General features: G+C 45.6%; 2 protein-coding genes across 2 annotated transcripts in view; both read left to right on the forward strand.

Annotated features, from left to right (window-relative positions):
• The first annotated feature begins 283 nt into the window (after window positions 1-283).
• Window positions 284-27,640, forward strand: LOC103294060 (D-3-phosphoglycerate dehydrogenase-like). Its single transcript, XM_054715655.1, is given in 4 exon segments — window positions 284-313; window positions 16,929-17,586; window positions 17,589-18,421; window positions 27,458-27,640. Coding segments are annotated over 4 exon segments (1,704 nt in total).
• UPF2 (UPF2 regulator of nonsense mediated mRNA decay) overlaps window positions 27,240-27,784 on the forward strand; it is a 122,580-nt gene continuing 122,035 nt past the window's right edge. The window contains exon 1 of the mRNA XM_054716578.1: window positions 27,240-27,339. The gene's annotated coding sequence lies outside the window, so the exon portion shown is untranslated. The remainder of the gene's footprint in view (window positions 27,340-27,784) is intronic.

The following is a 27,784-nucleotide window of genomic DNA, read 5'->3' on the forward strand; positions in this document are numbered from 1 at the left end:
TTTCTTAAAATTCATATCTCATATTACTATTGCCTGAAACCTCTTCATGGTTCCCTGTTCTTCTTTGGATAAATTCTAAATTTTTTAGCATAGATTTAAAGCTCTTTAAAGATCACTAACCTTGACTCATTCCTTAAAATTCCCATCTTCCCATTTTCCAGCCAGAAACTTCAATGTGCCATGCTTTTTCAAACTTCCAAACCTTGTTCCTTCTCAACTTCACTCACACTCATGGCTTTAATGAACAATATTATAAGAATGATACCATATATAGATCATCAGCATGGACCTCTCTTCTGAACTCAGGATCCACGTATGTGGAATATGGTCTACTGCCATCTTCACTTTTTAGTGTATCTCTATGAACTCATGATATACCAGTCTCCATGCTATGTTAAAAATATCATCATTTGGAAACTTGGTGGCCCACAGGTCCCAACTAAACTTCTGGTGTATGCTTTGTTTGCCATCACAATGTCTTAATTTTTAAAAATTGGATGCTAATATTAAAAATGTGGAAAATTACATATTGAAGTCCAGATTTCCATTTTTTCTTAAAAAGCTAGAAGACCTGGCCACATTGAACCCTCTCTCCTTTATGGCAGTAATCAGCTGGGTTTGAGTGCTGACTGTCCTCTTTAGATGGCATGTGTATGCCAGTCTTGTTTCCACCACTCTTACCTTTTGGGGTCTGCCTGCCTGAATTCTTTAGCCACTTGTGTTTGCAACCCCTAGTCTGCTGTGATTTTGCCTGCCTCTCCTTTCACCTTCATGGAATCATACTTTCTGAGGTTTCACTATGCTTCAGTGACACTATTTTTAGTCCCTTGAACACCTTTTCCTCCCTATTTTAGGGTCTTCACACGTGTCATTCCCTCTGCCAGGAAAGCTCTTCCTCCTCCTCACCCCAACCCCAACAACACAGACACCTGGACAATGCCTACCCTCCTTCTCCACTGGGCTTAGAGTTATTTTCTGAAAAAAAGTGTTCCTGACACCCTTCGCTAGTTTAGTTCTCCATACTGTACACTCTCATGGCACTCCATACATTTCCTTATTACATTATATAATTTGATAAGTACTTCCTGAGTATCAGATATGTCATAATTGTAGTTATCTAAATTCTTGCTTAGTTATAGTAGTTTAATGGTTCTTTCTACTCTACCTCCCAAGCATCTATATATATAAAAAGCCAGTGGCCAGAACGCCGGAATGCAGGAATGACTAAATGACCGGTCACCAGGAGGTGCATTGATGGGTCCCGCCCGCAGCGGAGCAGCAGAGTCTGGTGTCCCACGGCGATGTGGTGGAGTCTGGGGTCCCACTGGTGCGGAGGGTCTGGGTCTCGCGTGATTTTGCATGTGGGGCCTCTAGTAATTACATAATTGCTTAAATTCATGCAGCTTAATGTGGGTATGGTATGACTCCCTGATGGGTGGCCCTCCCACTAAAGTTAAGAAAGATACAAGACCATGGGAATTATGTGTATTTTCTTCATTGCTCTATTCCTGGTGCCTAATATACCCATCAGGTGCTCAGTAAATAAATTTTGAGTACATGAATTAATGAAAGTAGAACATAGGATGCAGTGATTAGACATAAAGAGTAAGTAGGGTTCTAGCCCGTTTGGCTCAGAGGATAGAGCATGGGCCTGTGGACTGAAAGGTCCCAGATTTGATTCCGGTCAAGGGCACATTCCCGGGTTGCAAGCTCGACCCCCAGTAGGGGACATACAGGAGGCAGCCAATCAATGATTCTCTCTCATCATTGATGTTTCTATTTCTCTCTCCCTCTCCCTTCCTCTCTGAAATCAATAGAAATAAATTTTTTTAAAAAAGAGTAAGTAGGGAGCCAGGCCATGTTGCTCAGTGGTTGAGCATTAACCCATGCACTAAGAGTTCGCCAGTTTGATTCCCAGTTAGGGCATATGCCCAGTTGTGGACCTGCACTCAGGCGGGGAGCATGCAAGAGGCAGCCAATCAATGTTTCCCTCTCATCAATGTTTCTATCTCTCTCTCCTTCTCCTTTCCTCTCTCTGTAAAATTCAATTTTAAAAAAAATCTTAAAAAAAAAAAAAAAAAGTATGGACCCTGGAAACCAAGATGGTAATACTTACCGCCTCCCACAATCACATTAAACTTACAACTGAAATACAGAACAGCCATCATTCAGAACAACCATCATTTAGAACCACCTGAAATCTGGCTGAATGGAAGTCCTGCAACTAGAAAAGTAAAGAAGAAAGCACACTGAGACTAGTAGGAGGGATGGAGGGGTAGAATGGGGTGGTCTAACACCCACGTGTGCTATTTTTTAAATCAGGAGGGATATCTTGGCTATGGAGGCTTCCTATGAGGAACAAGGGGTCCCAGTCCCACACCAGGCCCCCAGCCCAGGGTTCCAGAGCTGGGAAGAGAAGTCCACGTAACTTCAGGCTGTAAAAAACCAGTGGGGATTGTGGCTGAGTGACAGACTGCTGGAGATCCAGGCAGTTCCTCTTAAAGGGCCAGTGCATGAATTTACTTGGACTCACTCCCTCTGAGCTCCAGTGCTGGGAGAACACCTTTAGGGGATCCAGGGACATATGAGGAGGAACTGGATTGTCTGGCATCAGAGCAAGAACTCTGGGATGGCTTTCTCCCAGGCAGGGGTGCTTGTAGGGATCATTGTTGCTATGCTGAGACCTCCCCTGTTGCAGAGCTGACTGGAAGCCATATCTAAGTTTCCATCAGCCTGGTTCACACTGTTTACTCCACCCTGGTGATTCCCTGAGACCCCGCTCCATCCAATTTGCCACCCCACCTAAGCTGTTTGCAGCAGCCTTTCTATATGAATGGCCTGTCCTGGCTCAAGCTTCAGACTTTCCTAAAATCTCTCAAACAAGCAGCATCTGGCATCAGTGTGCCTCATACTTATCAATAAGAGGCCCAAGACAGCTTGGCCTCCTCTGGGCATTTCACAAGTAGCAGTCATCTGCAGATCACTCTGTGGCTCCTGTAGAGTGGACCCAGGCAGTGACTGACTTTGCACCTCCAGGTAGGCCCAGTGGACAGCTTCAGACCATACCAGATTACAACTTTACACATCCACAAGAGACACGCTCAAGGGGCAGACTCAGTGAGCACCAAAGCCCCAATGAAGCAAGTCCTGCTCCATAGGGGTATCTCTTGCACAGCAGTTCTTCCACTCACAGCTGATCCCCATAGCCAATTGGCCTGGAGGTCGATTCCTCCCAGTGACACCAACAGCAATCAAGGCTCAACTACAATAAGACTGTGTATACAGCCCACACAGGGATGCACCTACAGTGCCACCTCAGATGAATGGGGAGTCTGAGCCAGTGAGCCCTATAGGACACCTATTACAGAAGGCCACTCTACCAATTCCAGGAGATATAGCAGTTTACCTAATATATAGAAACAACACAAGGAAGCAGCCAGAATGTGGAGACAAAAGAAATATGTCACAAATGAAAGAAGAAATCTCAAAAAAAAAAAATAAATGAACTAAATGAAGTGGAAGCAAGCAAACTATTACAGAGTTCAAAACAGCCTTAACCAGTTTGGTTCAGTGGTTAGAGCATCAACCCATGGACTGAAGGGTCTCGGGTTTGATTTCTGGTCAAGGGCATGAACTTCAGTTGCAGTTTCCCCAGTCCTGGTCAAGGCACATGTGGGGGGCGACCAATCATTATGTCTCCCTCATGTCAATGTTTCTCTCTCTCTCTCCCCCTCTTACATCCCTTCAACTTTCTCTAGAAATCAATGGGGTGGGGGTGGGGGTGGACTGGATATCCTCAGGTGAGGATTAAAAAAAAGAAAGAAAGAAAAGAAAAGCCAAAGTTAAAAACAATGGCTGTAAGGTTGCTCAAGGATATTAATGAGAGCTTCAAGGGACTCAGTGAGAATTGCAAGGATCTTAGTGAGAATTTCAATAACCTTGGTGAGAACATCAAAGACATGAAAAAGGACCAGTCAGAAATTATGCATACATTAACTGAAATAAAGAATAATTTACAGGGATTCAACAGTAGAGTAGAGGATTCTGAGAATCAAATTAACTATTTGGAATATGAGGAAGCAAAAAACACCCAATTAGAAGAGCAAAAAGAAAAAAGAATCCAAAAATAGGAAGATAGTATAAGGAGCCTCTGGGACAACTTCAAGCATACCAATATTCGCATTATGGGGGTGCCAAAAGGGAAGAGAGAGGGCAAGATATTGAAAACATATTTGAAGAAATAATGACAGAAAACGTCCCCTACCTGGTGAAAGAAATAGACTTACAAGTCCAGGAAGTGCAGAGAGTCCCCAAAACAAGAGTAACCTAAAGAGGCCCACACCAAGACACATCATAATTAAAATGGCAAGGGTTAAAGACAAAGAGAGAATCTTAAAAGCAGCAAAGGAAAAACAGTTCGGAAGAAGGAGAAGGAGAAGGAGAAGGAGAAGGAGAAGGAATAGGAGAAGAAGGAGAAGAAGGAGGAGAAGGAGGAGGAGGAAGGAGAAGAAGAAGAAGAAGAAGAAGAAGAAGAAGAAGAAGAAGAAGAAGAAGAAGAAGAAGAACTATGAACAATAAAATGCTAATAAATACATATCTACCAACAATTGAATCTAAAAATCAAAATAAACAAACAAGGAATCTAATGAACAAAATAGAATGGTGAATGAAATAGAACCAGAGGAATGGAAACAGGAACAGACTGATGAATCTCAGAGGGAAGGGAGACGGAGGGGGGACCTGGAAGAGATTAACCAAAGAACTTACATGCATATATGCATTATCTATGGGCACAGACAATAGGGTGGTGAAGGCCTGGAGTGGGATGGAAACCAGGTAGAGGGGAGTAATGGGGGAAGCGGGGGAGAGGATATCTGTAATACTCTCAACAATAAAGATTTAAAAACAAATCAGTATGTCCTTATAACCCTCACATGAACACCTTGTGTGTGTACACCTGGTAATTAGGAAACAAACAAACAAAAGAGTAAGTAGGGAGGTGGGGACAACAATTCCTGGCTTCTGAATTGAGTACTGTATGGTTGGTGGTACCATTAACTGAGATAAGGTTTCCTTGGAAGAATAAAAGCCTGTGAAGCAGGATTAATTTCATACTGATGTTGAAGTATTTATGAGACTGCTGAGTGCAGACATCTGGTACATAGTTGGACATATAAAGCTCAGAAAACCATTGAAGGTGGGGATTAGCATCTTTATTTTGCAGATTTGGTGTTCTACAGATCTGAGGCATGTACAATTAATAAGCAGCAGAGATAGTACTTAAATCTAGTTTGCAGGCCTGCGGTCTAATACTTTCCATTCTCTTCCTCATTGCTATGATGCTTGTTATACTATAAAGAACATTATTCATTTAAGATCTCTGCCCTTCTAAAATATTCATTCTTACCAAAACCTATAAAATAATAAATTTTAAATTATTATCTTCAATTTCTACTCACCAGGTGTGTTTTATTTAAGTTAACAAGGATTTATCACCTCATAATGGTGAGACAAACTTTGAGAGAGAGAAAATCCTGATGATTTTAGAAGTCCCTAGTCCCAACTGTTCTGAGACCCAGTCAGTTCTTAATTTGAGGGCAATAATTCACCCTTAGTCTCATGTACTGATATGAAATTGCATAATGCTTTTCTGCCCAGAATCTAATATGTCTTCAAAGAATATAGAACAGTGTGGCCTGGTGGGAAAAAAATATGAGCTCTGAGTCAGAGAGATCGGGATTTGGATTGAGGCCTTGCTATTTACTACCACAGGGAAGAAGGAAACTTTTCCTCTACCATCTCAGGTTCTGTTTCTGGAGGCATGTGAATTAAACTGAGAAAAGACAGAGTAACAGGAGAACGGGCATATGTTCGTATTGATGTTAGTATTTCTACATTTGCAGGAGCTTCACAGAAAAGAAGTAGAAACCCAAAGAGGTGATTAGAGCTGGGAGCTTATATACCATTTTAACAAAAGGCTAGTGGAGAAGTGACTAGACAAAGGAAAGAGGGTTTGGGCTCTTAGGGATAGTAAATTGTGACTCGTAGGGATAGTAAATTGTGAAAGATGACTAGGAACTCCATGGTAGGTAAGGGTTGTTTAGTAAGGTTTTTTAATGTAGCCTCATGTCATTTCCCGTGGTAAGTATCATTCTCTTACTGGTATGGGAGTGGGGAGCCTTTACAAATGGAATTTTATGTCATCTTTATAAAGGGTAATTTATGCCCTGCTTTTGGGCAGCGAGGGGAAGGGCAGATAGCTCCTCCTGTGTTTGCTGTTTCTCAATTGCCTTAGGCTCAAAATAATTAATACACCACAGTGGCATATTGTGGGTTGGCATGCCTTGATCCCCTTCACTACATAAGCCTTAAACGCTTAGTCCATATGCTCACCTGTAAAATATTTAAGTATTATATAAAACACCTAATTCGCAGTGGCTGGAACATAGTACATGGCCAATAAATGGTAGCTACCATCATTATAATTATTATTAAGAGTAAGAGAGTGATTGAAAAGTTGGAGTCCCATATGCTGAGGAGTAAATAGAACAGGGAGAAACCAAGGCAGGGAGATAGACTGAGAGAAAATCAGGACAAAGAAGCTTATCTTACTAAGGTAGTAAATGAGCCTACAGAGGAGAGATAGCACTAAAGGATTAAAAGTTCTCAGTTAATAGTATGTTGGCATGTGAGATTTTAGAAATGAAATATTTGCCTGGGCATGGTAATTGGAGGGACTTGCTGAAGAGGGGCAAAGGTTAAAATTGTCAGAGCTAAAGTTAAGGTCCAATGAGGTTTGGGTACAGGACAGGGTCTTCTACATGAACAATGAAATGGCCTAGGATAATGGTGGGCCTTTCAAACAATTTTGTCATCAGTTTCTGCCTGTCTTCCTCACTAGATTGTGAACTCCTTGAGGCCAGGAACAGTGCCTTATTCATTTTTGTATTTTTATTTCTAAAATAATGATGGATATATAGCAACATATTAAAAATTAGATGGATGACACTATCTGGTGTGTTATCTTTCAGAATGAGAAGACAAGCCACAGACTGGGAGAAAATATTTGCCAAAGACATGAGTGAACCTTATTTCCTGGCCAGGTAGCTCAATTGGTTAGAGCATCGCCCCTATATGTCAGGGCAAGAATCAACCAATGATTGAATTAATAAGTGGAACAAATCGATGTCTCTCTTCCTCCTCCTCCTCCTTCTTCTTCCTCCTCCTCCTCCTCTTCCTTCTCCTCCTTTTTCTAAAATCAATAAATAAAGTTTTTAAATAAAGACTGAGCCCTAATGTAAACCATAGACTTTGGGTGATTACAATGTGTCAGTGTAGGTTTGTTGACTGTGACAAATGTACCACTCTGGTGGGGGATGTTGATAATGGGGAAGGTTGCACATGTGTCCGGGCAGAGATATTTGGGAAACCTCGTACCTTCCCCTTAATTTTGCTGTTAACCTAAAACTACACTAAAAAATATAAAGTCTGGAAAAAAATACATATTTTATAAAAGTATGTTATCCAAAATATACAAAGAACTCATAAAATTCAACAATAAGAAAACAAGCAATGTGACTTAAAAAATGGGACACCTTATCAAAGAAGATACATAGAGGGCAAGTAAACATATGCAAAAAGGCTCCACATCATATGTCATTAGGGAAATGCAAATTAAAAGAACAATGAGATACCACTACACACATATTAAAATAACCAAAATGCAAAACACTGACAACACCAGATTTTGGTAAATTTATGGAGTAACAGGAACTCTCATTCACTGCTGGTGGGAATGTAAGATAAAGCATAGATGTTAAAACTATTTCTTTCTTCCAAGAAATGATTTTGGAATTATAGTTTTTTTGCATGTAATAAGCAATCAAGACATGCCTGTAGGTAACAGTTGGGAAACTAAGTGTTAAGAGAAGAGAGGATTAGCTTCCCCATATTAGGAGAACTAGGTTTTAGAATTGTGCCTTGTAATTCCATGGGCCCTTGCTGCTGCTCAAACTAGGAGAGAACTTCAACTGACTCCTGTCTTCAAGCCTGTTCTGCAATCTCATAGTCTGGTGTTCTTATTTTCTAAATAAAAACAAAACACAGACTCAAATGATTTAAAATAAGAGCATTTAATTAAAAAAAAAACTTGCATAGCCGACTGTGGAGAAAGAATTATTTTAATGATGAATAGGTTATTAATGCTGTTTTAAAACTATAGTCAATATAATTTAGTTTAATAGTTTTATTATTCCTGGAAATTTTAAGTATTTTTTTTCTCTTTTTTACTACTGTGCTACTTCTATTTAGACTATAGATATATAGAGTTATATAAAAAGAGTTCTATAGCCCTGGCCGGTTTGGCTCAGTGGATAGAGCGATGGCCTGTGGACTGAAGGGTCCCTGGGTTTGATTCTGGTCAAGGGCACATGCCTGGGTTGTGGGCTTGATCCCCAGTGGGGGGTGTGCAGGAAGCAGCTGATCAATGAATCTCTCTCATCATTGATGTTCCTATCTCTCTCCCTTCTCCCTTCCTCTCTGAAATCAATAAAGAAATATCTCTATATATAAAAGCCTAAGCGATCGCATGACCCAATGACCAGTAGACTGGTCGCTATGATGTGCACTGACCACAAGGGGGCAGATGCTTAATGCAGGAGCTGCCCCCTGGTGGTCAGTGCACTCCCACAGCCAACCTCCCATGGTGCCTCCCCCCGGCTGGCCGGCCCTGATTGGGACTGGGTGAGATGGCCCTGATTGGCTCCAATCACCAGCCAGGCCGAGGGACCCCACCTGTGCACGAATTTATGCACTGGGCCTTTAGTAGTTTTATACAGATATTACAGACATCTAGAATTAAAATGCTGTTGTAGTTGAATGAGTGTTGTGCTGGGTATTGGGCTACCAGGTTTTAATTCCATCTTTTCCATTGATTGGCTATGTGACCTTGGAATTCTGTGAACTTGGGAGATCAAAAGCTCCTTATTTCCTCATAGCCTACATTGTTTTAAGGTTCCTTCAAGTTCTAAATGTTTTTTATTCTAAAGCTTAATATAAAAAGTAAAAGGATGTGTACTGGCTCAGTAGATGAGAAGTTGAGAATGTGGGCTTTATTTATTCATACAATGGAATTCTACACAGAAATATATATATATATATATTTGGCTGGTGATTGGAGCCAATCAGGGCCGGCCAGCCGGGGGAGGCACCATGGGAGGTTGGCTGTGGGAGCACATTGACCACCAGGGGGCAGCTCCTGCATTAAGCATCTGCCCCCTCGTGGTCAGTGCACATCATAGCGACCAGTCTACTGGTCATTCAGTCATGCGATCGCTTAGGCTTTTATATATATACTAGAGGCCCGGTGCACGAAATTCGTGCACGAAGGGGGGTTGTCCCTCAGCCCAGCCTGTACCCTCTCCAATCTGGGACTCCTGGAGGGATGTCGGACTGCCCATTTAGGCCCGATCCCGGATCGGGCCTAAACGGACAGTCGGACATCCCTCTCACAATCCAGGACTGCTGGCTCCCAACTGCTTGCCTGCCTGCCTTCCTGATTGCCCCTAACCGCTTCTGCCTGCCTCTCACAATCCAGGACTGCTGGCTCCCAACTGCTTGCCTGCCTGCCTTCCTGATTGCCCCTAACTGCTTCTGCCTGCCAGCCTGATCACCCCCTAACCACTCCCATGCCAGCCTGTTTGCCCCCAACTTCCCTCCTCTGCCAGCCTGGTCACCCCTAACTGCCCTCTCCTGCAGGGTTGATCACCTCCAACTGCCCTCCCTTGAAGGCCTGGTCCCTCTCAACTGCCCTCCCTTGCAGGCCAGGTGCCTCCCAACTGCCTTCTCCTGCTGGCCATCTTGTGGTGGCCATCTTGTGTCCACATGGGGGCAGGATCTTTGACCACATGGGGGCAGCTATATTGTGTGTTGCAGTGATGATCAATCTGCATAGTACTCTTTTATTAGATAGGATAGAGGCCTGATACAGGGGTAGGGGCCAGCTGGTTTGCCCTGAAGGGTGTCCCTGATCAGGGTGGGGTACCCTGGGGGCGTGGGGCGGCCTGAGCGAGGGGCCTGTGGTGGTTTACAGGCCGGCCATGCCCCCTGGCAACGCAAGCGGAGGCCCTGGTATCTGGAATTTATTTTCCTTCTACAATTGAAACTTTGTAGCCTGGAGCAGAGCCAAGCCTGGGGCTCCCTCCGAGGCCCGAAGCCATTTGTGTTGGGGTTATAATTGAATCTTTGTTGCCTTAAGTGTGTGAGCCCGGCCTGGGTGTGGAAAGCTTTGCTTCCCCTGTTGCTGGCGGCAACCCTGGCCTGCTCTCTCAAGCTCCATTCTGCCGCCATTTGTTTGAATTTGTTTACCTTCTATAATTGAAACTTTGTAGCTTGAGTGGAGGCTTAGGCCTGCAATGGCTGGCAGAAAGCTTGGCTTCCTCTGTTACCTAGGAAACCTTGCTCTCTGTGGCTGTAGCCATCTTGGTTTGGGTTAATTTGCATACTCGCTCTGACTGGATGGTGGGCGTGGCTTGTGGGCGTGGCTTGTGGGTGTGTCGGAGGTATGGTCAATTTGCATATTTGTCTATTATTAGATTATATATATATAACACATTTGTTCCTGTAAATGTATGGTGTCAGAGTTTAACTGTGAGCACCAACTAGGCCCGGGAATCGAGCCTGCAGTTGAGCTATGTGCCCTTGACTGTCACTGAACCTGGGTCCCTTCAGTCCATGATATTTTCTTAATGTTGGCTTTATTTTTTAAAGCCTGAAGCATACCAGAAGTTATACTTTTGAAGCTAGACTAATTTCTTCCACCAGCAACATTTCATCAAAAAGAATTCTCAGTCCGGCTGGTGTGGCTCACTGGTTGAGTGTCAACCTATGAATGAAAAGGTCTCCAGTTCAATTCTTGGACAGGGCACATACCTGAGTTGAGAGCTTGATCCCCAGTGGGGGGCATGCAGGAAGCAGATGATCAATGATTCTCTCTCATCATTGATGTTTCTATCTCTCTCGTCTTCTTTCTTCCTCTCTGAAATCAATAAAAATATGTTTAAAAAACAGAATTTTCAAATTATTGTGATAATGGAACACATACTATGTGTTATTACATATTATATATAAACCAAATTTCATCTATCACCAAAGTTGACTAATTTCACTTTATTTCCTTACCCCTACCCACTTTTATTGGAGATGTTAAGAATAATATTTTTCATGACCAGCTGAAAAATAACATCCTTTCTCTATTGCTAGTACTTAATCTCTTTTCTTCCCTGAGTAATAGAAATTCCTTTAAAAATAGCCTCTTCTTAATTTCTTTTCTTTCCTCTGGCTAATACTCAGGGTTTTCTCTTTGTCCTCACAATTCCCCTCCTCAGCATTGTGAAATATATATACTTATAAAATATATTTATGTAAGTATATGTATATAGCAGTTAATATTAAAATAATAATCATATTATCTTTTGTAACAAATTACTCCACAATGTAGTAGTTTGAAACAACCACCATACGTTGTCTCATAGAATTTACAGGTCAGTAATCCAGACAGAGCTTAGCTTAGTGCTTTTGGCTCAAGGCCTCTCAGGAGGTTTCATCCAGGCTGTTGTTTGAGATTGTGATCATCTGATGGCTCAACTGGGGGAGACTCAACTTTCCCTCTGCTCAGTCAGTTGGCAGGATTGAGTTCCTCATTGGCTGTTGGCAAGAAGCCTCCCTCAATTCTTTGCTGTGTGGTCCTCTCCAAAGAGTAGCTCACAACATGGCAACAGGCTGCCCTAAGTGACAGAGAGCCCAAAATGAATTTACAACATTTTGTAAATTAATGTTGGTACTAATACCCCATGACCTCTGCTGCATATATTCACTAGAAGTCACTCAATCTAGCTTACACTTGAGGAGAGAGGATTACACAAATGCATGAATACTAGGAGGTAGGGATCCTTGAGGGCCATCTTAGAGGCCATCTACCCATGTGACCATTTTTAGAAATGCACAAGTGAAGGATGCACAGCATTCTTCCTTATGACCTGTCAATCACATATTCTCTCATGTCACTCTTCTACTGGCTGCTATGACATTCTGCCCCCAAAATGATAGCCATTGCTATTAGCTTATTATTAAACTAGAGGCCCGGTGCACAAAATTTGTGCACTGGGGGGGGGGGTGTCCCTCAGCCCAGCCTGCACCCTCTCCAATCTGGGACCCTTGGGGGATATCTGACTGCCGGTTTAGGCCCAATCCCTGTCCAAGGCCCAAACAAGCAGTCGGACATCCCTCTCACAATCCGGGACTGCTGGCTCCTAACCGCTTGCCTGTCTGCCTGCCTGATTGCCCCTAACCACTTCTGCCGGCCAGCCTGATCACCCCCTAACCACTCCCCTGCCGGCCTGATTAACACCTAACTGCTCCCCTGCTGGCCTGATCGCCCCTAACTGCCTCTGCCTGCATGATCACCCCTAACTGCCCTCCCTTGCCAGCCTAAACTTGCCCCCAACTGCCCTCCACTGCCAGCCAATTTGGTTTTGATTGGTCGGTTTCTATGCCAGTCAGCATCAAAAGCTCCACCTCCTAGGCAGCCATTGGCTCCTTACAGTTAACCCAGATTTGGTTCTGATTGGTTGGTTTCTATGCCAGTCAGTGTCTCTGGGCCTATCAATGGGGCCTGATCAGAAAGGTGGGGCTGATCAGCAGCCCCAGTGGAGGCCTGGAGAGAAATGGAGGCACAGCTGCTGACCAGGCCTGGAAAGAAAGAGAGAGGCAAGTGCTGATCAACAACTGCCACAGAGACTACGGTTCAGACCCTGCCTCTCTCTTCAGGCCTCTCTCAGGACCTGATTTGCAGCCCCTTCAGCAGTCAGTGCTGGGTCACCATGCCTGCAGCCGTAGCAGTCAGTGTTGGGTCGCCACGGCAACCCAGCACTGACTGCAGGACTGACTTCCAGTTAGTCGAGCCTCCTGGTCATTGTGGATGTGACGGACCCAGGGTTTTTATATATTAGGACTAGAGGTCCGATGCATGAAATTCGTGCATGGGAGGGGCGTCCCCTCAGCCCAGCCTGCACCCTCTCCAATCTGGGACCCCACGGGGGATGTCTGACTGCCGGTTTAAGCCTGATCCTGGGGATCGGGCCTAAACCAACAGTCAGACACCCCTCTCACAATCCAGGACCACTGGTTCCTAACTGCCCCCTCCACCAGCCTGGTTGGCCCTTACTGCCCCCCCCGCGTCAACCTGGTTGCCCCCAACTGCCCCCCTGCTGGCCTGGTCACCCCCAATTACCCCTCCTGCCAGTCTGGTCACCCCTAACTGTCCCCCCACCGGCTTGGTCACCCCCAACTGCCCCCCTGCCAGCCTGGTCATCCCCAACTGCCCCCCTGCCAGCCTGGTCACCCCACGCCGCCTACTGTTTAGTCATTTGGTCATCCCTCACTAACCCCCCTGCCGACCTGGTCGCCCCATTCAGCCTGCTGTTCAGTCATTACTGTTACTGTGATGGCATCCCAGACAATTTGCATATTACTCTATTATTAGTATAGATCGATATTGGGTATGAAAAGATTAATACAAAGGGGCACCCCTATTTAGATGAGTTTTTCCTTAAATTGGGATGAGGTAAACACAATGAAATGACTATTTCATAAGGAAAACTTAGGTAAGTATAATGTATTTTTGTATCAGCAGTGTAGACCCTTCCAGAAGAAAAAATAGTTAGAAATGACACCCATTCCTTTACCTTACTCTTCGCAACTGATACAAGAACTGAAATGATGCCAGAAGATTCTCTAAGTAATAACTTTTTTTTCCAGTTATATTTCTCAATGTGACATTATCATCCTGAGTTATGAAGGCAACCATTTTTCACTGGGACTCGTCAACACTTGGAAACAATAAGGTATACTGCCAAAATTAAATTAAAATAATAAAATTGGGGATCATAAAGTGTAACCTACTCATTTTTAAATGATGTTTCCATGTCACAGACAGGTTACAAATGATTTGCCATACTTTCACTATGTTACATTTGCAGTAGCCAGACTCTGAGATGGGACATTAGGTCTCTAATACCCAGGCCAGTCTTCTTTCCTTTGTGCTATCATGGGCACAGATTTATCAGCACACTGTCTGACTTAGGCAGACATTTTTGTTTATATATATATATTGATCCATCTTGTTTGAACTAGATTATAAAATCATGTCTTTTCTTATTCTAAATTCTGATTATGTAAAAGGGATATCTGTATTGTTATGTGTGCTGATATTTGGTTATATAAGGTAGGGAAAACATTTTAGAATGGGAGGAAATATTACATAAGAGCATGAACTTTGGAATCAGGCAGTCCTAAGCAGAGATTCTATTTAGTAGCTGTGTCATGCTGGGCACATTATTTAACCATGCTAAGCCCTAGTTTTCCTACCTATAAAAACAAAGAAAACAGTATCTTCTAAATAGACTCATTGGGTGGATTAATGCCTGACACACACTAAGAAAGAAGTATCTGTTTATTTCTATTTATTCATCCACTCAACACTCAGTGTTACAAACTTGAATTATCTTTAAATGGAAATCACATAAAAGGGATATGGAGTCCTGTATTTGGACTGTTAACAATTGGTATATTGCTTGGTAAACAAAAATGAAACCCTAGTTTAGGATGGTTTCCTCCAAAATATTCTGCGCTTTTCACTCTGGTTTAATCCTACACATGCCTGTATCAGTATACAGATTTTTCTTTCCTCTACGAAAGCATTTGCAGGGGAGAAAAAACTTTTGGTCTACCCTCTTTCAGTGGGAGGGTGGGAATGAAACTAACAAGAAAGATTAACAGGAGAAAAAGCATATAATTTTATTATTTATGTACATAGTTCACAGAAAAGAAGTAAAACATAAAGAGATGGTTAGACTTGGGGCTTACATACTATTTTTAAAAAATATATCTTGATTGATTTCAGAGAGGAAGGGAGAGATAGAAACATCAATGATGAGAGAGAATCATTGATCATCTGTCTCCTGCACATCCCCTACTGGGGATCAAGCCTGCAACTCAGGCATGTTTGATTCATGCGTTGGCCAGAATTGAACCTGGGACCCTTCAGTCTGCAGGCTGACTCTCTATCCACTGAGCTAAACCAGCTAAAGCAGGGTGGGGGTTCCCTTGGGGCGTGGGGTGGCCTGGGCGAGGGGCCTGTGGTGGTTTGCAGGCCAGCCACACCCCCCAGCGACCCAAGCGGAGGCCCTGGTGTCTGGGATTTATTTATCTTCTATAATTGAAACTTTGTAGCCTTGAGTGGAGCCAAGCCTCCTGCTTGCTCCTTGGCTGCAGCAATTTTTGTTGGGATTTATTTATCTTCTATAATTGAAACTTTGTAGCCTTGAGTGGAGGCCTAGGCCGGCCAGGGTGTGCAGAAAGCTTGGCTTCCTCCATCGCCGGGGGCAACTCAAGCCTCCTGCTCTCTCCAGCTCTGTGGATGCTGCCATTTTTGTTGGGATTTATTTATCTTCTATAATTGAAACTTTGTAGCCTTGCCCTAACCGGTTTGGCTCAGTGGATAGAGCATCGGCCTGTGGACTCAAGGGTCCCAGGTTTGATTCCGGTCAAGGGCATGTACCTTGGTTGCGGGCACATCCCTAGTATGGGGTGTGCAGGAGGCAGCTGATTGATGTTTCAATCTCATCGATGTTTCTAGCTTTCTCTCCCTCTCCCTTCCTCTCTGTAAAAAAAAATCAATAAAATATATTAAAAAAACAAAAAACAAAACTTTGTAGCCTCTAGTGGAGGCCTAGGCCCCCCAGGGTGTGCAGAAAGCTTGGCTTCCTCCATTACCGGGGAAATCCAAGCCTCCTGCTCACTCCGTGGCCACAGCCATCTTGGTTGGGTTAATTTGCATACTCATTCCTGATTGGCTGGTGGATGTGGCTTGTGGGTGTAGCAGAGGTACAGTCAATTTGCATATTACTCTTTTATTAGATAGGACTAGTATCCATGTGCCAGTAGCTCACTGCTGCCGTCCAGTAGCTCTCCGCCCACTGCCCCACCCTCCTGTAGCTCCCCTGCCCCTCTCTCATAGCTTGCTGCCCTGCCCTCTCCTGTAGCTCTCCACTGCCCGCTTATAGCCAGTAGCTTGCTGCTGCCCTCCTGTAGCTCTCTGCCTGCTGCCCCACCCTCCTGTAGCTCCCTCTGCCCCCCCCGCCCCCCCCCATAGCTTGCTGCCCTGGCCCCTCCTGTAGCTCTCTGCCACCTGCTTGTAGCTCGCTGCCCCACCCTCCTGCTGATCCGTGATCCAGTCGTTACACAGCCGGTCATTATGTTTCATGGTGTAACAACCATTTGCATATTACATCTTTATTATATAGGATAGATGCCACCCCAATACATTCATTTAAAAAAAAAAAGAAACATCAATTTTGAGACATGGGACCTTATACTAAACTAGAGGCCCGGTGCATGAAATTCATGCATGGGTAGGGTCCCTAGACCTGGCTGGCAATCAGGGCCGATTGGGGCCTTCCGGCTGCTGGCCAGGGCCTTCCTTCCCCTGGCTACTGGCTGCTAGCTGAGGCCTTCCTTTTGTTTCATGCCACCCCTTGGTGGTCAGCACACGTCATAGTGAACGGTCAAACTCCTAGTCCAGTGATGGGCAACCTTTTGAGCTTGTTGTGTCAAACTTTGCCAAAAAACTGAGCATAACTCGAGTAGTGTGTCACTTTGAGGAAAAAAATAACTCCAAGACTCTAGTTGCAAATGTTTCATCCTCAGGGGCAGCAAATGTTTCATCCTCGGCATGCGGCCGCATGTCATCAGAAATGGCTATGCGTGTCAGTGCTGACACGCGTGTCATAGGTTCGCCATCACTGTCCTAGTCAGTTGAACTCCTGAGGGGACAATTTGCAAATTAGCCTTTTATTATCTCTATAATAAAGGACCCTTGCTGCCGGAAGATCCTGCAAGATGGAGGGCTGCAGGTGGTGGAGAAGCAGAACCTGAGCAAAGAGGAGCTGATAGCCAAGCTGCAGGACTGTGAAGGCCTTATTGTCTGCTCGGTCACTAAGGTGACCGCCGATGTCATCAACGCAGCAGAGAAGCTCCAGGTTGTGGGTGGGGCTGGCACCAGTGTGGACAGCATGGATCTGGAGGCCACCACAAGGAAGGGCATCCTGGTCATGAACACTCCCAATGGGAACAGTCTTAGTGCTGCGGAGCTCACCTGTTGGATGATCATGTATCTGGCCAGGCAGATTCCCCAGGCAACGGCTTCGATGAAGGATGGCAAATGGGACTGAAAGAAGTTCATGGGAACCGAGTTGAATGGAAAGACCCTGGGAATTCTTGGCCTGGGGAGGATCGAGAGAGAGGTGGCCATCTGGATGCAATCCTTCGGGATGAAGACTGTAGGGTATGACCCCATCATCTCACCAGAGGTCTCAGCCTCCTTCGGCGTTCAGCAGCTGCCCCTGGAGGAGATCTGGCCCCTCTGTGACTTCATCACTGTGCACACCCCTCTCCTGCCCTCCATGACAGACCTGCTGAACGACAGCACTTTCGCCCTGTGCAAGAAGTGCATGTGCGTGGTGAACTGTGTCCGGGAGGAACCGTGGACGAGGGCGCCCTGCCCCGGGCCCTGCAATTGGGGTAGTGTGCAGGCGCAGCGCTGTTTGCGTTCATGGAGGAGCCGCCTCGGGACCATGCCTTGGTGGACTACAAGAATGTCATCAGCTGCCCCCTCCTGGATGCCAGCACCAAGAAGGCCCAGAGCCGCTGCAGGGAGGAGATCGCTGTCCAGTTTGTGGACATGGTGAAGGGGAGAGCCCCCATGGGAGTCACGAATGCCCAGGCCCTTACCAGCACCTTCTCTCTGCACACCAAACCTTGGATCGGTCTGGCAGAAGCTGTGCGGACTCTGATGCGAGCCTGGGCAGGGTCCCCCAAAGGGACAATCCAGGTGGTAACGCAGGGCTTATCCCTGAAGAATGCCAGGAACTGCCTGAGCCCCGCAGTCATTGTCGGGCTCCTCAAAGACTCTTCTAATCATGCGGATGTGAACTTGGTGAATGCCAAGCTGCTGGTGAAGGAGGCCGGCCTCAATGTAACCACCTCCCATAATCCCACTGTGCCAGGAAAGCAAGGATGCAGGGAAGGCTTCTGGAGCGTGGCCCTGGCAAGTGCCCCCTACCAGGCTGTGGGCTTTGTCCAGGGCACCACACCTGTGCTGCAGGCACTCAACGGAGCTGCCTTCAGACCAGAAGTGCCTCTCCACAGGGGTCTGCCCCTGCTCCTGTTCTGGGCTCAGCCCTCCAACCCTGCCATGCTGTCTACCATGATTGGGCTCCTGGCAGAGGCAGGCGTGCAGCTGCTGTCCTACCAAACCTCGGTGGTGTCCAATGGGGAGACCTGGCACGTCATGGGCATCCCTCTCGCAATCTGGGACCACTGGCTCCTAGCCGCTCACCTGCCTGCCTGCCTGCCTGATCACCCCTAACTGCCTCTGCCTGCTTGCCTGATTGCCCTAACCCCTCAGCCTGCCTGCCTGATCGCCCCTAACTGCCTCTGCCTGCCTGCCTGATCGCTCCTAACTGCCCTCCCCTGCTGGCCTGATCTCGCCCCCAACTGCCTCTGCCTGCCTGATCTCGCCCCCTGTGGGATCAGGCCTAAACTGGCAGTTGGACATCCCCCAAGGGGTCCCCGATTGGAGAGGGTGCAGGCTGGGCTGAGGGAACCCCCCTCTGTGCACGAATTTCGTGCACCGGGCCACTAGTATAGGATATAAAAGGCTAAGTGACCGGCTGGTAGGTATGATGCACACTGACCACCAGGGGACAGACACTCAACACAGGAGCTGCCAAGCGACAGCAACTTTGCAGAGTGCCCTCTTGCACTCTGGGACTCCTTGGGGGATGTTGGACTGCCAGTTTTGGCCTGACCCCTGCAGGCCAGGCCGAGGCACCCCACCTGCCGGAGGGACCCTGCTCACTCCACAGATGCCCTTTGAGCCTAGGCACCGCCCCAGGTGCGGCCGGCCAGGGTGGGACCATGGGAGGTTGGCTCCAGGGCGCGTTGGCCTGTCTCTCCCAATCCCACCCTGCCGACCACCTTCTAATTAATTTCCTTTCAATGTGCACAAATTCGTGCCCCCGGCCTCTAGTTGATATATAATTGACAAATAATATTGTAAGATAATTAAATCCTATGTAATAAAAGGCTAATATGCGAATCGACCAAACAGCAGAACAACTGGTTGCTAGGATGCGCACTGACCACCAGGGGGCACATGCTCAATGCAGGAGCTGCCTCTTGGTGGTCAGTATGTTCCCACAGGGGGAGCGCTGCTCAGCCAGAAACCCTGAGTGCAGCTCTATGGATATCCAACTGCCGCGGGGAGCGGGCCTAAACCTTCAGTCAAACATCCCCCGAAGACTCCTGGAGTGCGAGAGGGCACAGGCCAGGTTGAGGGACACCCCCCACTCCAAGTGCACAATTTCATGCAGTGGGCTTCTAAATGATAAATAAAATTATAAGCAGCGATGTGACTTTTCACTTTTTATTAACTAGCGGCCTGGTGCACGAAATTCATGCATGGGTCGGGTCCCTAGGCCTGGCTGGCGATCAAGGCCGATTGGGGCCAGGCCGATCGGGGCTGGAGAGGAGGCAACAGTCACCGGGCCGGGTGCAGAAGGAATGGATGCTGGATGCCAACATCGTCAGCACCCCGCCACCATGCAGTTCCCTGCCTCCCCCTCTCCTCCTTCACTCGCACTGCGCCACCACTGCGGTGGGCTGATCGGGGCCTGCTGGCCAGGGGGAGGGATGGGGTACGGGAGGTTGGGGACCGGAGGGAGCCAGCCTTTGGCCTCCCTGGGAAAGGGGCCACCCATCTCCGGTTCCCCGTCCCAGCTCAGGTGCCGGCAGGGACTGTGGGAGGTTGGCTGGCTTGGGGAGGTTGGCTGTGGGAGCACACTGACCACTAGGAGACAGCTCCTGCATTGAGCGTCTTCCCCCTGGTGGTCAGAGCACGTCGTAGTGACCGGTCATTCCAGTTGCTTAGGCTTTTATATGAATACTAGGGGCCCGGTGCATGAAGATTCGTGCACGGGGGTGAGTCCCTCAGCCCGACCTGCACCCTCTCCAATCTGGGAGCCCTCAGGGGAGCCCTCTCCAATCAAGGAGTTTCTGTCTGTTTTTGCAATCATATGAGTGAATTGTCTGAGACCCCAACCCAGTTTGGTTTGTTGCTCACAGAATAATAGAGGCTTTTTTTTTTTCCTTTGCTTCATTGGTGGAGATTTCCTGGAAGTTTTAGGATATCTTCCCTTTAACTTTTCCTAGACACTCTGATTTTACTTATGTCTCTCACCTTTGCTTTCCCTCCACCCCCCACCGCAACAGTAACTTTCTCCAGGCTCACTTTGCTCTAGTGTCTAGGACAGTGGTTGGCAAATTCATTAGTCAACAGAGCCCAAATATCAACAGTACAACTATTGAAATTTGAGAGCCGAAAACTGACTTCTGCGCATGGGCCACGAAGTTTCAATCACACTGTACGTGCGCGCCCCCACGTATTTTGTGGAAGAGCCACACTCAAGGGGCCAAACAGCCGCATGTGGCTCGCGAGCCGCAGTTTGCCAACCACTGGTCTAGGAGATCTGTCTGCCACCAGAACTATGATTCCCAGCATTCCTGGTGCTCCCCGTGCTCTGGCTTCTGCTTCCAGTCCTGGGGCTGCCACCAGAACTACTATCCCCAGAATTCCTGGTGCTCCCGGCGTTCTTGGTTTTCCCTTCCTGCTCTGTCTCTGTCCCACAGCCTCCCACTCTGCCAAGTTCTCCAAGCCGCCAGCTCTGCCTCTCCGCTCTCTGTCTGGCGGCTTGGGGAGGTAAGTTCCCCAAGCTGCTCTACTCTCTGCCAGCTCTCCCGCTCTGCTCTCTGCCTGGTGCCTGTGTATGCAAATTAACCCGACATCTTTGCTGGGTTAATTTGCATACTCACTCCTGATTGGCTGGTGAGCATAGCAGAGTTATGGTCAATTTACATGTTTCTCTTTTATTATATAGGATAGATATTCATTTTAAAGTTTATTGTCTTAGCAAAATTTATAATGCTGGAGTAAAAGGTTTCAGGTGCCCTGGTTTCACACTAGTGTTAGGACAAAGAAAGGGCTGTTTGAAGCACCATTTATTCAAATTGCAAAGCCATTTAAATTGTGTTTATTATTTCAAAAATGATTTGGTAATAGCTAGCACATACGATGAAATCTGTGTTAAGTGATTTTATTTGAATTACCTCGTTTACTAGCCACAAAACCCTATGAAAAACTACAATCCTTCCTCTTTCTCTAAAATCAACACATATTAAAAAAGAGAGAGACAAACAAAAACACCTAATTGGAGCAACTGGCATATGTAAGCTGGATGGTTTTTCTTTCATTTCATAACACAAACCTCAAGTAGCTTCCAGCATGACCTGGTAACCATTACTATACCTCTTCACTACGTTCACACTCTTCAAGGTGTTTCTTTCACCTTAGTTGCTGACCTTGCCTCCAATTTCACTGAGAAAAATAGGACCAATCAAGAAGGATGTCCTTTATAGTCCCTCCCCCCAACCAAACCTGTTAGCCCATCTGTACATGCCCCATCTTCTTTGTCTTCTCTCTTGATATCATGTAGAAATGCCCCTGCTTCTCTCAAAGGCACTCTTTCCACTTGTCCCTTAGATTCCATTCCTTCTCACTGCCAGAAGTATTTTGCTTCTATATTATCGTTTTTCCTTTCCCCTATGTCATTAATATTCCCTCACTATTGGATCATTCCCATCAGTATACATTCTCTATATCTATCATTAAATAAATGCTAAAAAGATATAAAAGTAAAAGATACAAACAAGACTTCCCTGAGCTCACATTCAACTAGAATTATATTTTTCTGCTGTTCTTCACCTTAAAATTTCTCAGATACCAATCTGTCCCAAAATACTTCACTGAACTGCCTCCTACAATGTCAATATTGATCCTTATGAGGTTAATCCAATTAGCACTTGTCTGGCAACATTTGAGACAGTTAATCACTTTCTCTTTCCTGAAGGACGTCTTTTCTTGGCTTTCATAATACTATACTCTTCAGGTTTTCGCTTTCCTTACTCACGGACATTTTTAGAGACCTAACCTTTCTATTTGTAAGTTTCTCAGGGCTCAATATTGGACCCTGTTTTCTATTTACATTTTCTTTAGTGATCTCTTTTTTTAAAAAAAATAAATTTTATTGATTTCAGAGAGGAAGAGAGAGGAAAAGAGAAATAGAATTATTGGTTGGCTGCCTCCTGCATGTCTCACACTGGGGATTGAGCCTTCAACCCCGAGCATGTGCCCTAACCTGGAATCCAACCGGGACCTCCTAGTTCATAGGTTGACGCTCAATCACTGAGTCACACCAGTTGGGCGATCTTTTTTTCTTATGGATTTAAATACTAGCTATGTTGATGACGCTCTGAAGTCATCTCTAGGCCAAAATTCTCCTCTGATTTCCAACTACTTATTTGATATCTGTAATTGGATAACTGGGACCTTCTAATTCTTCAGGTTTTAGATAAAATTTTGCACCAATAAAGAGGACTTTCGTGATCACCCTGTAATTGCCGCATTTTTCTCTTGCCCGTTTCTCTCCATATTTCCCTATTTATTTTCTTTGCATTTATTCTGTTTAACTTTTTAAAATTTTGAATAAATAACCTATTTAAACATTTTTTTATTTATTGATTTAGAGAAAGAAGAAAGGAGAGAGAAACATCAATTTGTTGTTCCACTGATTTATGTATTCATTGGTTGATTCTTGTATCGGGGATCAAATCCTCAATCTTGGCATATGGGGACCACGCTCTAATCAACTGAGCTCTCCGGCCAGGGCCATTTAACTTTTTAATTTGCTTATTTAAAAAAAATTAACCCCACAATGCCTCACTTCTCTTTTGCTGAAATTAGTAGAAGCTGGTGTTAGTAAACTGATTTTCAATCTTACAATTCCATGAGAAATTTCAATATAGTTTGATAGCTAGTACTATTATGTTTCATATACTTAACATTTACATTTGTTTTAATGTACCCTCAACACTTAGATTTCTTTTTTTATCCTCACCCGAGAAGTGAGGATATTTATTCCATTGCTTCTTAGAGAGTGGAAGGTAGAGAGGAGAGGGAGAGAGAAACATTAATGTGAGAGAGACACATCGATGGGTTTGCCTCCCATAGGTGCACCGAGAGATCAAATCTGCAACTCAGGTATGTGGTCTTGACCAGGAATTTAATTCGAGACCCTCCAGTTCGCAGGTCGACACTCTAACCACTGAGCCATGCCAACCAGGACTACACTCAGATTTCTTATTGAATGGATACAGCTCAGCACATTCATTTCAGAAACTGTTAGAAAGAGACAGAGGTCAAGTTGTTGAAAAATTTCCACCAGAGATATTCCATAAAGAGGTGGCTGCTTGAAAACCAGGTAGGTCCGGCTGGCATGGCTCAGTAGTTGAGCAACGACCTATGAACCAGAAGGTCACAGTTCAATTCCCGGTCAGGGCATATGCCTGGGGTTTCGGGCTTGATCCCCAGTGTGAGGCATGTGGGAGACAGACAATCAGTGATTCTCTCTCATCACTGATGTTTCTCTCTCTCTCTCCCTTTCTCTCTGAAATCAATAAAAATATATTTTAAAAAAAGATAGTTTAACCTCGTTTAAATTAGCTAAACTTGACACTGGCTTTAAAAACACAGCTAGAATTGTTTATATTAACAGACACCCAGCAGGGGACCATATAGTCCATCTCACATAAGGCCCGTTTTGTTTTTTACACTCAGCGTTTGTCATGCCCTATGACAGTGATGGGCAACCTTTTGAGCTTGGTGTGTCAAACTTCGCCAAAAAACTGAGCATAACTCGGGTAGTGTGTCACTTTGAGGAAAAAACTAATTCCAAGACTCTAGTCGCAAATGTTTCATCCTCGGCATGCGGCCGCGTGTCATCAGAAATGGCTACGCGTGTCAGTGCTGACACGCGTGTCATAGGTTCGCCATCACTGCCCTGTGATTATAATCCCTTTTCTTGCCATTTCCTTTCTTCTGTGAAGCAGAATTATAACCAGGTTTTAAGTAGAAAATAGTATTACATGAAAGAAAAATATATGTATATATAGCAGTTTTCGTGTTTATTTTGTTTTGTTTTTTGTTTCTTTTTTTTACATGGTAGAGTTATGTGAATTGAAGCAGGCAAAAAGAATAGACATTTTTTTTGTCTACATGGGTTATGCATATTATGCATATATGCATACAAGGTCTTTGGTTGTTCACCTCCCACCCACCCACCCTCCCCTGCCTTTCCTCTGAGATTCCTCAGTCTGTTCCATGCTTCCATGTCTCTGGATCCACTCTGTTCATCAGTTTATTTTGTTCATTAGATTCTACATATGAGTGAGATCATGTGATATTTGTCTTTCTCTGACTGGCTTATTTCACTTAGCTTATTTCACTCCAGGTCCCTCCATGTTGACTCAAAGGGTAAGAGATGCAAGAATGGACATTTTGAGATTATTCTCAAATAATGAAATATCTAAACATTTAAAAGCTTAATATAATGCAGTTTCAGAAAATAGTCAAGTTTGAATATTATCAAAATACAAAAATGATGGTTTCTTCAGAGCAGTGTTTCTTCCAGTTACAAATTGCAATGATATGCTACATAATAAGGGTTTTGGTGGCTGGCTTGACATCCTTTCTTTGGAAAAAAAATGATTGGCAGCATTGTCAGTCAATGTAAAAGCCTACATAAAGGCAGTGGAATATAGCAGAAAGAACTTGGGTTTTTAGAGTTAGATTTGAGTATAATACTACTAGATAATATGGTTACTAGTTTTGTGATCTCGAGTAAATTACTTAGTCTTTCTATGATTCAGTTCCTATAAATAGGGATCATAATATTTACTGGATTATTGTGATTATTAGTTAAAATAACATATGTAAAATAACAAATACTCAATAAAAATGCCCTCTTTCAACACCTGATGAAATGCAAAGATTGACTTAATCGAGGATAAGAGGGATTTATTTATCAATCACATGGGGTAAATGTTAAGTTAGTCAGACAAAATGGGGAAAAAAATCTTAAAAATGTGGGTGGTGCCTGGATGGTGTGGCTCAGTGGTTGAGCATCCACCCATGCACCAAGAGGTCACCAATTAGATTCCTGGTCAGGGCACATTTCCAGCAGGGAAAGGGAGCGTGCTGGAGGCAGCCAATCAATGTTGCTGTTTCTCATTGATGTTTCTATCTCTCCCTCCCTCTCCTTTCCCCTCTCTCTAAATATATAAAATCCATAAAAATATATTTAAAATGTGGGTAGCTATCACCAGTGTTTGGGGACAATTCTCTCTTAGTTATCAATGGTACTGCCAGCAGTATTTGTTTTTCTCTTTTATTCCCCTTCCAATGATTAACCTATTAGTAGTGTTTTGAAGAAAAAAACACTAAAACTTAAATATGTACAGGAAGAATCAACATTCAGTTTGGGAGGCAATTTGCTAAGAATAAATGGGAAGTAAAACACTACAGAGAGGCAAATGGGCAGAAGCTGAATAAGTGGAAAACTATACTTGCCTCAAATATAGCAGCTCATTTTGTGGGACTGGAAACCGGGTGGGCCCCGCACTCAAGCAAGAATCAACCAAGGACTTGTATGCATGCATATGAGCAAAACCAATGGTCACAGACAGCAGTGGGAGGTGAGGGCTTGTGCTTGGGGGAGGGGATGGAGGGGAGAGGCCAATGGGGGAAAAAAGGAGACTCATGTAATACTTTAAACAATAAAGAATTAAAAAAAAAAAAGAATCATGACCAGTTTTGCACCTTTGTTTCTTTGGCTCCTGACTAGCCAAAGCCGACCGACTGTACGAACACCTAGCCAGATCCTGTTGGCAGACCTTCGCACTGTTTCAATAAAAATCGGAGGCCAGATGCACAAATTTAGTAATTTAAGAGAGAGTAAGTTGTGTGGATAAAATGATACCTATTTTAAAGGGTCGACTTGGGTTCGCATTTGGAAGTAATGACAAGACTATTTAAAAACAACACAGGGAAGTCATTCCATTGTAATTTTTAACATTTGTTTGCTTAGAACCCGGTACTTTCTAAAGCCTGTACGGAGCCCAGCCGGCGTGGTTCAGCGTGGACCCGTGAACCAGAAGGTCCAGAAGGTCACGGTTCTATTCCAGGTCAGGGCACATACCAGGTTGCAGGCTCCATCCCGTGTGGGGCTTGCAGGAGGCAGCTGATCAATGATTATCTCTCATCATTAATGTTTCTCTCTTTCTCTTCCTCTCTGAAATCAATAAAAGTATATATTTAAAAAAACCTGTATGGAAAGAGCCTTGATTCTTCACGCTGAGGTGTTTCTATGTGGAACACCTAAAACTGCTCCTATAAATTTCCCCACGGGACTTTCGTACTTTCTCCAGGTCACTCTAAAATCTAGACCCATGCCTAACCAACTCCTACCTTCCTCACCAGCTATATTCTTTAGCTCCTCCAGGTTCCAGTTTTCTAAATCTTCACCCTCATTCCTCGAATTAGTACAATCAAACTTTCCCTTCTCAGACCTCTTCCTTATTATTAACTCCAGGAAACTCCCACGAGAATCACGTGGCCAAACTTGTCCCTCACGGCGCTCCGTAATTCTCCTACTGTTCCACGCCCTTACTTACCTCCTGTTAGCCCCGCCCCGCCCATTCTCGCTTCCCCTCCCGCTCCCCTCTCCCACAGGCCTGCGCTTGCGCATCTCCACTCCAGGCGCCTTCCCTTTCCTGGCGACCAATCCACTTCCTGCCTCCGGCTCTCGGAACACTCCTCCCCTCAGCTGGGGCCCTGGCTCGAGGTGCTGGTTGTGGCTGTCCTATTGACTGCCTGTCTAAAAAAAAAATTTCTCCTCTCATCAAGGGGACAATTCGAACGAGCCACTAAGTGTGTGGCACTTATCTGAGCCTTTGCTCGCTATCTACCACCTCGTAGCTCAGCTAAGGGTAGCGGTGCGCTGGAGGATGGGCGACCCGAACTGTGTTCGATCTGGCAATGTAGGGGAGAGCTTCTTCCTTTCCGCCTCTCTCCGCCCCGCCCCCACTCGCAGCTTGTCCGCGCTGGTGAGTGGCGGGCGGGCAGGCGGGAGGGCCGGCGGGCGGAGGGAGGAGGGGGAGCTGAGGGAAGGCGGGCCCTCGGCTGCGAGATAGGTGGGGGGAAGGGAGGGGAGAGCCCGAGCTGGAGTTAGTGCTGGGAAACCCGGGGCTAATGTTGACAACAGGCTCGAGGTGAGTCCCGGAGAACCCCCTTCCCCTCCGCTCCAACGACCGGGGAGAAGTGGGTCTGAGGAGCACCGGCCTGGACTCCTACTCCCTGTGGTACCCAAGAGGCGACTCCTCACCCCAGCGCTCCGGGGGCGGCAAGCAGGAGACGGACCGCGGCTCCGGCGTCGTCCTCCTCAGACCTCTTCCTCGGAGGCGCCCACCAACGCCGGAGCCCCTGACCCGGGGCAGGCATGAGGGGCGCCTGCCCCACATGCCGGGGCTGGGCCTCGCGGCTGGAGGCGGGGAGCTTGCTGTGTCGGGGTGAAGGTGTTTGGGGGTGTGGAGTGGAGCGGGGGAGGTTGGGGAAAGCTCTTTAGGGAGCCGGGAGGGAGACGAGGGCGAGGAAGTGGGGAGGGTGCTTGTGTGGGAGGATGTGGAGTGGGGAGACCAGCCGGAGAGTTTCGGGCTT

Source organism: Eptesicus fuscus, chromosome 5 (genome assembly GCF_027574615.1).
Source record: "Eptesicus fuscus isolate TK198812 chromosome 5, DD_ASM_mEF_20220401, whole genome shotgun sequence".
Taxonomy (NCBI): domain Eukaryota; kingdom Metazoa; phylum Chordata; class Mammalia; order Chiroptera; family Vespertilionidae; genus Eptesicus; species Eptesicus fuscus.